The 11,335-nt window shown below is 45.7% G+C and overlaps 2 protein-coding genes across 2 annotated transcripts; both read left to right on the top strand.

Annotated features, from left to right (window-relative positions):
* Positions 1 to 872, top strand: LOC115651318 (olfactory receptor 10T2-like). Its single transcript, XM_030562250.1, is given in 2 exon segments — positions 1 to 849; positions 852 to 872. Coding segments are annotated over 2 exon segments (870 nt in total).
* Positions 873 to 9,785: 8,913 nt separating this feature from the next.
* On the top strand, positions 9,786 to 10,721 carry LOC115651644 (olfactory receptor 1052-like). Its single transcript, XM_030562738.1, has one exon. The coding sequence runs from the start codon at positions 9,786 to 9,788 to the stop codon at positions 10,719 to 10,721; it is 936 nt and encodes a 311-aa protein (XP_030418598.1).
* Positions 10,722 to 11,335: the final 614 nt, after the last annotated feature.

The raw sequence follows: 11,335 nt of genomic DNA, 5'->3' as shown, positions 1-11,335 counted from the left end.
ATGCCCAGAGGAAACGAGAGCACCGTGTCTCAATTTCTGCTGCTGGGATTCTCCAGCCTGGAAGAGTGGCAGGTTCTGCTTTTCCTGGTGTTCTCCCCGATGTACGTGATAATCCTGACCTCCAACATTGCCATCCTGGCAGCCATCAGTGTTGATCGGAGCCTCCATACCCCCATGTACTTCTTACTCTTCGCTTTGTCCTTCTCGGAAACCTGCACCACTTTCGCTGTCGTCCCCAAGCTGCTGGTGAATTTGCTGTTGGGAAACCAAACAATTTCTTTCCTGGGATGCGCGACTCAAATGTTCTGCTTCTTCGGCTTTGGGGCAACAAATTGTTTTCTGCTGTCAGCCATGGCTTACGATCGCTATGTGGCCATATGTAAGCCACTGCAATACCCAGTTGTGATAACCAGGAGGGTTTGCGTTGAGCTGGTCGCTGTTTCATGTGCAACTGGCTTTCTTATAGCGCTAGGCATCAGTTCCCTTGTATTCAGTTTGCCCTTCTGCGGGCCCAATGCCATCAAACATTTCTTCTGTGACATCTCGCCCATTCTGAGGCTGGCGTGCAGTGACCATCATATCGCTGGGATGGCCATTGTTTTTCTGTGTGCCTTTGTTTTGCTAGGCCCCTTCACGGGAATCATCCTCTCTTACGTCTATATCCTCGCCGCCATCCTGAAGATCCACTCTGCACCAGGCAGGCGCAAGACCTTCTCCACCTGCGCCTCCCATCTCATCGTTGTGATCACACACTTCGGCTGTGCTTTTTTTGTCTATTTAATACCCAAATCAACCTCTTGCCTAGATGAGGACACTTTCATTGCCTTGTCTTATACCTTCTTTAGCCCCATATTGAACCCTGTGGTTTATAGTCTGAGAAACCAGGAAGTTAAATCAGCCCTAAAGAAATTAACTGCCCACACATTTCTTTCTCCAAAAATGTGAAAAGTTGCAAATTTAGGCAATTCCAATATATCAATGAACTCTGCATGATTCATAGACTCATAGACTCCAGGACTGGAAGGGACCTCGAGAGGTCATCGAGTCCAGTCCCCTGCCCTCATGGCAGGACCAAATATTGTCTAGACCATCCCTAATAGACATTTATCTAACCTACTCTTAAATATCTCCAGAGATGGAGATTCCACAACTTCCCCAGGCAATCTATTCCAGTGTTTAACTACCCTGACAGTTAGGAACTTTTTCCTAATGTCCAACCTAAATCTCCCTTGCTGCAGTTTAAGCCCATTGCTTCTTGTTCTAATAGTGATGTCACTATTGTCCATGGTATGGTCTTCAAGGCAGTGACCTTGTCTTTCTCTTTGTCTGGACATTAAGAGCCCCTGTGGCTCAGTATAAATAATGGACAATAAAATAATATTGTTACCCCTTATTCTGAAACCTCTGTTGCCCCTCTGCCAATGTCTGGGGCCTTGCAGGTCAGCTTCCCAGTAGCAGTTAAATCTACAATGCAGAATCTGGCTGTATTCTGAGGGTAACTTGCTCTATTCACACATGTATACCAGTCCTGAAATGAGATGGTCAAACAACAAGCAGCGCAATCTCTTATTCCAGGAATCTCATCCCAACACCAATGCCCAGGGAGCAACTCTGCCTCAGGAATTGTCTCGAATCAGAGGCCAAAGCAGACAGCAAACTCTCCTGCCACTCACACAACTCCCATTCCCTCCAAAGCTGCCTCTACAACCAAAGACTTACTTTACCCAACTATGATAACAACACCACATGTTCCTCCCAGAGTCAAAGCTTGCTTGCACACTAAGAGGATGTTTATAGAGGCACTGGAGGTGTAATTTTCAGCTAGGGTAGACATACCCCTTCTAGCTCTGATCAAGCTAGCATGCTAAAAACAGAAGCGTAGCCATAGTGGTGCGAATGGCGGGACGGGTTAGCTACCCCAAGTATGATCTCATTTGAAACCCTCGGCATGTAATCAGGGATAAGCCCTCGTGCTGTTGGGCTACACGATGAGAGCTAGAAGGGGTATGTCTACCTGAGATGGATGTTACACCTACCAGCTTTAGCGCAGACATACCCTAAGAAAAAGAACTGAGACCATGGTGGTGCCTGCATGACATTATTTTTTCTCTTATTTTTTTATTATCTCTGTATACGTATAAGTGCAAAGTGTTATTACGACCAGTCGGTGGCAGTGGAGGAGTTCCTGACTTCTAGTTTTTGTCCGTGCTTCACGTTGGTTAAATCAGTACCGCTCCCCCACCCCCAAATACACAGATCTTTGCTGAAATGGAAGTATCGGTATTTGGAATCTCAGGGAAGGCGGCTGAATGACTGCCACAGTTTGAGCTTTAAGTAGAGCTGGTGGATTTTTTCCCACAGGAAAAAAGGGATAAACTTTTTTTGTGAATAACGTTCCCCGTTTGACCAGTTCCAGTTTTTGTTAATAGACCCCCCCACCCGCCCTTCTCCCATCCCCCCAAGATAACTGCCGATATCCCAGCACAACCATTTCTTCCCATGTAAATATTGTAAAGGAAAAGAACCTCTTAAAGCTCCCCGCTGCCAGTGCTTGCCCAGTACATCTCTTTACTTGTGTGAGATGAGGACCAGGGGGTATTTGCTCATGCCACTAAACTTGTTAAACTGAAAAATAACTTCAATTTTTTTTCAAAGTGATAAGAGTAAAATTAAAGGCAAATTACAGTCCTAGGCAGATCATGGCATGTTCCCTCCCCCTTCCCCGTAACCTCACCCTCCACTTTGGAATGGTGATGACAGAGGTGCCATCCCCTTCCAGAGAGGCAAGGCTAATGCATTTTCTTACCCAGGAGTAGCATCATGTTTGTTTGTCGCTCCCTTGGGTAGCATCAGGAGTTTCCTTTGCCCATAGAGATGAACGGGGTGTGGCAGGACACCCCCCCAGTACTTACCCCAGCAGCTAGGGTGTATCTGTTTTTGAAGAGAGCAAGCCAACTGAATTCCTTCATTCCTGCCAGACAGAGCTCCCTGCTGGGTTGGGTTGACATAGCTCCCAAAGACGTATGTCCTACAGTTACCTGCCCCATGCATCTGAATGGGATGTTAACAGAATAGACCCATGGTCACACTCTACATGGTATTGTTATAATACTTGTAAAAGGTTTGCCTTGTGAGGCATTATTTAAAAACACATAGCTTGCTGGTCAATATCATGGCAAAATGCACATGGCATCATTACATGTAAAGTTATGAACATAAGATGAAATCATGACTCAAGCATGTTTCCCAGATAAGTCCAGGGAGTAGCTAAACCACTTCCTCAGAGACAAAGGGCAAGCTGACACCTCAGGCATCAAGTCTGAGTCAAGAAGTCTGAGGCACCATTACCATCTAAGTGGCCATTCTTTGACGAGGAAGTGGGCAGGGACAGAAATCTACATTTGAGCAAAGAAACTGTATGGAGTTTCCTTTCTTCACCAGACTGCCTATCACCTTTCTCCCATCTGGAAATGCTTCTCAATGGGGGGCAGGACTATAAAAAGAAGGAGAAGACACCCCAACACTCCCATCATCTCTCTCCCTGTCTAGCTCTGGCATCACACCTATGAAGATAAAAGAAAACAGCCACTGCACTCATGGGGAGGGATCCAAACTGAAGAGCTTGGTCAGTAATATGCTGGAGTCTGTAGTGAGAGTCTTTGTTTGAATCTAACATAGTTTATTAAGTTAGACACTAGTAAATATTTTATCTTTATTTTTCTTATAACAGTTTGTGACTTTTAAGCCTCATTACTTGTACTCACTTAACATCTATCTCATTGTAATTAATAAACTTTTTTTTTTTTACTGTTTTACCTAGTGCAGAGTGTTTAAATTGGAGTGTCTGGCTACTTTATTTAAAATAATGAGATGGCATATAGTTGTTGGCTAAGACAGATGCTCATGAGAAAGAGGCAAAAGGAAAGGGACAGGAAAGAGGACATATAAGGTGGGGAAGGAATATGTCACATGAGGGAGGGTGTGACAGCAGGAACACAAGTCTCCTATCCCAAGTATTCAGGATTTAGCTGAAGCAGGGCCAGATGGTGATATCATCTGATTCCTTTTCTCTGGCTTTGTCTGGTGAGGATGTTTTTCAGGATCAGGACGATGAAGGACCAATTGTGTCATGGTGGATGCCAGAGGATGATGGAGGTAGAAGCCATAATGGTGAAGCTCAGGCCTTCCAACCCACTTGTCCCCGTGCTACCATGTAGTGACCTCAACCCCAGATAAACAACATCCTTTGAAGCATGGATACTACATCCCACGGATCATTAACCTATCAAAACACGTTTGGGTGGATTCAACTATAAACATTTCCTCCCATTTGTGGAATCTTTCAGCTCATTGCCCTGCCAACCCATGACTTTACAAGATGTCTTACAGACCCTTTAGTGCTGTTCCTTAAACCCAACCATCCAGTTCATAGCAGTCGATCTGTCCCCATCTTTCGATGACTTTTATACACAATTCTATGTAATAAACTGAGTGGGATTCATGTTACCTGGGGCATCTTAGATTTCATACATCTGCCCAACCCCAGCATGTAGCACAATGTGGGGCTGGCTCCATGACTGGGGGCACCAAGCAGTACAGCTAATTGAGACTGTGACCTTGTTGTGCCAAGCACTGTATCAGCAGAGAGAGGGAAATAGACTTCCTGAAGGTCCTACAGCAGGACAAAATTAGGAATAAAATCCAAGTCTCCTGGCTCCCAGCCCAGTACCTAATGAACTAGACCACATTACTTCTTTGTATTAATTTAAGTGTTATTTTAGCAGCTCTGCAGCTGGGCAAACACTATTAATTGAATAACTTATATGAGGAATGACATTAACATTTGGTGAATAAATTATCCATACAATGTTTTCAAAGTTCTCGTTCAGCTTTGCAGAACACTTTGCTTTTGAAGGTACATTTCCTTCATGAACATCACATGACCTATCAAAGCAGTACATTGAAGAGTCTCATAGATTGCTAAAAGATGTTTTTGGAAAGGAGAAGAGATGACAAAGGGCGGGGTTATCAAAAGCACTCCAAACTGACCTTACTCTGCTCCCATTGAATTGACTTTAGTAGGAGCAGAGTGAGGCCCAAGGATGAGTGTTTTTGCCCCATGAATCCTGTATTGAAAAGTCTTGCTAGCACATCTAAGTTGCACATACTGACCAGATTTGAAACAGGTATCTTGTGTGACATACACCAAAGGCAGATCCCAGGAGGCTGCATCAGGTATATTTAGCAAGAGGAATAACATGAGGAACCATATTTGTTACGTAGAAGGATTCAACATTTGTTACCTAGAAGAATACAGTATGTTGCTTTTTGCATCTACAATGAGGCTGTTACGGGTGAGGGATCCTTCAGCTTCCTGGCTGAGGAAAATGGGCCAATTTTCTCTGAACCTAAGAACAGGGAATGAAGTGAGCTCATGAAGTGAGCCCAAGTTTTGAAGACAACACGTCCATGTGCAGTTATCCCCCGAGGACTTGAAAGGCATTTTAATGATCCCATCTGTGCTTAGCCTGATATGCAGAACTCTGTGGGCCACCCAGGGATTACATCTGCAAATGCCACTTCAACTAATATATAAACAAACCCAGCGGTCTCCAAATACAATTCTTTTGGTGGGGTCAACAATGACAGACATCTGCCTGCTGCAGGTGGGTTTCATCACTCTGGTTCTAGTGGAGGTGGTGTAAATATTCTCTTTTGATTTTTTTTTTGCAAGTGGAAATAGTTCTAATTTGGAGGCAATTCACCTGGAGAAGAGACTGTCTGAAGCATCCATCTATTATTGTTTTCCTTTTGCACAGTAACATGATAAGGAAAGTCACGCTGATGTCTCAGGTAATCTGGGACACACAAGTGACTGCTTAGGTAAGAGTCGTGTATGAAGAAAAGTGCAGTGGAGGTAGATTTTACAAAAAGGCCACATTCTCAATGGCTGTAATGTCTCTGAAATCAATGCTCATTTGCTCTAGTTGAGGGCCTGGCTTATGAGAGAGGTGTGGTAGCTGTGGTATACTTAACGATGGGACTTGTCTACTGTTTAAGAGCTGGTTTCTGTAAGTGCTTTACAATCAGCATGCTTGCTTGGGAATAGATTGCCTAGGGAAGTTGTGGAATCTCCATCTCTGGAGATATTTAAGAGTAGGTTAAATAAATATCTATTAGGGATGGTCTAGACAGTACTTGGTCCTGCCATGAAGGCAGGGGACTGGACTCGATGACCTCTCGAGGTCCCTTCCAGTCCTAGAGTCTATGAGTCTATGAGTCTTGAAAATTGCGATGCCTCCTGGAAGCCAAGGGTAAGGTACAAATGGATAGTCCCTTGTGCTTGGAATTCTTGAGATACAGCCTCACGGTTCTTGAGTTCTTGCTAACCCTAGCCAGACTGCGCTGAGTGTGGACTGAAGGGGACTTGGGCTCAAACCTGACCCCAAACCTGGGCTTGGCGGGCATTGTGGGCATACTCAGGCTGGCTCAAGATGACAGTCTGTGCTCATCGAGTCTTAGCATCACTCTTCAGCTGTGAGCTTCAGTCCTGGCCTTGGCAACTTCCTTAGCCTGCGTGTGGACATTAATTACATTCTGCAGAGGTTTCTTTTAGAACTTTTGCCCTGAGGCAGGGCTGGCTCCAGACACCAGCTCAGCAAGCAAGTGCTTGGGGTGGCCAAAAGGAAGGGGCGACACATCCAGCTCTTCGGAGGCAATTCGGCGGCAGATCCCTTAGTCCCTCTTGGAGGGAAGGACCTGCCACCAAATAAGAAAGCGACGCGGTGGAGCTACCTCTAAATTGCTGACAATTGCAATCATGGCTTTTTTTTTTTCCCCACCGCTTGTGGTGGCAAAACCCTGGAGCCGGCCCAGCCCTGAGAGCAAAGTTCCTGGTTTAGGAGCTGATTTTTCCAAATGCTTCAAAATGTGTATGCATCAGGGGATTGCCTTTGAAAGTGACATAGTAGAACTGACCCAGAGATGGGATCTGAGATATAAAATTGGAATCATTTTGTTCTGAGGATCCAGCCATGCAGCTCTTCCTAAAATCAGCTGCTTATAATTTTCAGGGTATAAAAATCGACATATATGTACATTGATTTCCATAATGATATGCTGCTGGGCAGTTTGGAGTAGAGCTGGTGGTGCTATTTTGGGGTAATTTGGTTAAGAGATTCCTGAGAAGCCCGGACAGGGATTCTCAACCTTTTTCTTTCTGAGTCATCATGCCCCCCAACGTGCTATAAAAACTCCAGAGCCCAGCTGTGCCACAACAACTGTATTTCTACCTAGAAAAGCCAGGGCCAGCATTAGGGGATAAAATTGCCTGAAGTCCTATACCACAGGGGGTCCCGCAAAGCTAAATTGCTCAGGCTTTGGCTTCAGTCTTGGGTACGGGGGTTGGGGCCATGGGCTGCCATCCTGTATGATGGGGCTTTGGCTTTCTGCCCTGGGCCCTAGCGAGTCTAATGCCAGCCATGCCTGGAGTAAACCCTGAAACCTGCCCCAGACTCCTTGTTGAGAACTACAGAGGTAGGGAACAAAACTAGGGCTCTGACTGCTAGAAACCATATACCATTGAACTGTCCTGGGATCAGTTCCTTTGTGAGTGACACACACTAAGCAGTGTGCTCCCTTGGTGACTTAAGGGCACAGATGCTGTCCCTAGAACCAAAGGACTGTGTGTCCCAACCCTTTACTCCGGTATTTTGTGTGCTGTCCACCTTGGTGCTCTCAAGGTGCCTTTCTGCTCGGTGTTTGGGATCACAAGGAAGCAACTTTGGAAGCATGAGCGGGAACGGTCACTTTAGAGGATGTCTAGCCCTCCACAGACATCCCCCCCCCCAGTGCCATAGAGCTATCTGCCAACGTGTAGGTGGGGGACAGTTTGGTGAGCAGTTCCGGGTCAGAGGTATGATGCCTGGATGGTGATGGAGAGCCTTGATGATATGGGAGGGAATCGTTGCCACACAGAAAATGACACCGGAGAGGCGAGTGTAAAATTCCCAGCCAGGGTAAATCACCTCTCTGTTGGCATAGGCTCACTGAACGCCTGCCTGGCAGCACTCAATATGATGAACAGGATCTGTGCCAGCCACAGGGAACAAATTCACTCAACGCATAGCACCAGCACACAGGATGGGGTGGGGAGCTGAGAACTGTGCCTGGTACAGTACATAGCTCTGGGATTGTAGCCGGGAACTGAGCATGTATCAATGAGAGCAGACTAAGGAACCAGGAATGGGCATGCTCTATGAGTGGCACATGCACACAGTGCTGGGATACGGACTGGATATGTGATCTGCATGGCACAAGTTCAACAAGGGCTGAGTTGCAAAGCTACAGGCACATTCGGGGCCTGTTCAGTGTGCGGCATAGTGCACAGACCAGGTGCGGTCAGTGCATGGCACAGAACACAGCTCTGGGATCAGAGCTGGGAGCAGGAAAGATGTATGTTTGGTGCATGCACCTGGCACACACTGAGAGACCAGTGTAGGGATCTGGGAATAAGTATGTTTGGTGCCTTGTGCAGGCAGAGAACTCTTCCACTGGGATGGGGAGTTGCAAATGGGCTCTGGAGTAGGAAATGTATGTGTCCATGTGTCATATCCTTTCTCACACTGAGTAGAAGCTTGTTATGCAAAGATTCCCATTGGTCAATGGTAGAGCTCATTGATGTGGATTATGGTCTCAGATTCTGGGTTTTCTATAACCTGTCTTGGAGGCTTATGACAATACTTACCTATCCTTAGAGTTAGAGAGTTTTCCCCTCAAAACTAACCTAACTTGGAACGGTGGTGGAAGCATGAAGGGGCATGCAAATGTTTAGCATATCTGGAGATAAATACCTTTCAACATTGGCTACAACAGTGCCATGCAAATGCCTGTTCTCACTTTCAGGTGACATTGTAAATAAGAAGCAGGCAGCGTTATCGCCTGTAAATATAAACAAACTTGTTTGTCTTAGTGATTGGCTGAACAAGAAGTAGGATTGAGTGGACTTGTAGGCTCTGAAGTTTTACACTGTTTTGTTTTTGAGTGAAGCCATGTGAAAACAATTTTACATTTGTAAGTTGCACTTTCACAATGAAGAGATTGCAGTACAGTATTTGTATGAGGTGAATTGAAAAATACGGTTTTATCTTTTACAGTGCAAATATTTGTAATAAAATAATAACATGAAGTGAGTACTATACACTTTGTCTTCTGTATTGTAACTGAAATCAATATATTGTTGAAAACATCAAAAACATTTAAGTAAATGGTGTTCTGTTAAGTCTGCAATTAATAGCAATAATTTTTTTATCTCACGATTATTTTTTAATTGTTTGACAGACGTACTAGTTTGCTTATGAAAATGTTACGTGCAACTGTGTCAAAAGCCTTACTAAAATCTATATCATATCTATTGCTTCACCTCATTTTCTAGGCTGGTTACACTGTCAAAGAAGGACCTTAACTTGAGTTGGATTGATTTCTTCTTGACAAATCTGTGTTGGTTGTTACTTATTGTTGGCAATGGGGATTGAACTATGGCTCTGACTTTAACAGTATGAGCTTCTACTGCCAGAACTAGAAGACCCACCTGTGTAGCCTGAAGCCAGTAGCAAACTCTTAAATCTCTATACGGTCTAGTCACTACAGTGACCAAGAGAACCATAAGGTATATTTAATAGTTATAATCTCTTCAGACTTATTCACTGACTACAGGCCTTATTTGTCTCCTCTTTCAGTGTACACCTCACTTTTCTCACCTGCCAAGGACAGTGGATCTGGGATAAATGGGAGAGAGAAATCACACTCTGGTGACTGAATTCATCTTGTTGGGATTCACGGACAACTTGAAGCTGCAGGTCACCCTCTTCATAGTGTTTCTGTTGATCTACTTGCTGATTCTAATGGGGAACCTCACCTTGGTCACCTTAATCAGGATTGAGTCCCGACTTCACACCCCTATGTACTTTTTCATCAGCAACTTGGCCCTCTTAGATGTCAGCTACTCCACCATCATAATTCCCAGCACGCTGATGACCTTTGCAGCAAGGAGCAAGGTCATTTCATTCACTGGATGCACTGTGCAGTTTTTCTTCTTCTGCATCGCTGTCTCTTGCGAATGTTGGTTGTTGAGTGTGATGGCATATGATCGCTTCATGGCTATCTGCAGCCCATTGCTCTACACTGTCATCATGTCCAAACGGTTCTGCGTGCTGTTGGTGCTGGGGTCATACTTCATGAGCTGTCTGAATTCAATGGTGCAAACTGTATTTATATTCCGTTTGTCCTTCTGTGATGCTTATATCAATCATTTCTTCTGCGATGTGCCCGCTCTTCTGAAGCTGTCCTGCTCTGACACCCGCATCACAGACATTGTTCATTTCACCTGTGCGACAATAGTGGTATCAACTACCATCCTGATTATCCTCATCTCCTATATATACATCGTGGTCACTATCCTAAGGATCAGCTCTGCTAAGGACCAACGCAAAGCCTTCTCCACCTGCGCCTCCCACCTGACGGCTGTCACCATCTTCTACGGAACGGGCTCTTTCATGTATTTACGGCCTAGTTCAAAGTCTTCCATGGATCAGGACAAAATCATCTCAGTGTTTTATACCCTGGTGATCCCCATGCTGAACCCCATGATCTACAGCCTGAGGAATAAAGAAGTCAAAGAGGCCTTTAGGAGGATAAGAGAGAGGAAGGTTAATTCTCTGTAAATGCAAATACTGGGTATGGCTTTAATTCAATAGAGGGAAGAAAAGGCAGGCAGTGATTTCTCTGTATTGTTAGCTTGGTTTCTGTGAATAACCCAATGTGCGTACCTTCCATGAAAAGGAACAAAGGAAGGTAGATTTTCCCAGGGTTGCTGACTGGAGGTGGAGGGGGCGGGCAAGGGTGGCAGACCACGGGCCCTGGTGACTTAAAAGGGCCCAGGGCTCCCAAGACCACTGCTGCTGCCAGGGTAGTACCGGCAGGAAGCTCCCTGCCACTTTTAAGTCACAGTAGCTGTGCAGTGCGGTGTGTCAGCAGTGGGGGGAAGCCCTGGGCTGCCCAGGGCTCCCTGCCACTTTGAATCACAGTGATTTAATCACTGGTCGGGCCAGCAGCAAAGTGGGGCACCCAGAGCTGCCAATGGGTGTGGTGTGGGTGCAAAAGGGGCAGCGGTAATCACTGCTGGAGCCCCAGGTGGCAAGGGCCATGCAGCGCTCAAGGCATCTTGGGCAGGGGGTGCTAGCCCCCCAGCCCCAGCCCTTCTGCCTAAAGTCCTGCACCTTCTGGGGGCCTGGAGCCTCCCTCACAGTTTCCCCAGGGGCACAGCAATTCTGTCAGC

Source organism: Gopherus evgoodei, chromosome 4 (assembly GCF_007399415.2).
Source record: "Gopherus evgoodei ecotype Sinaloan lineage chromosome 4, rGopEvg1_v1.p, whole genome shotgun sequence".
Classification (NCBI taxonomy): Eukaryota; Metazoa; Chordata; order Testudines; family Testudinidae; genus Gopherus; species Gopherus evgoodei.
The sequence above is the reverse complement of the archived record's forward strand: the minus strand, read 5'-3'. Positions and strand labels throughout refer to the sequence as shown.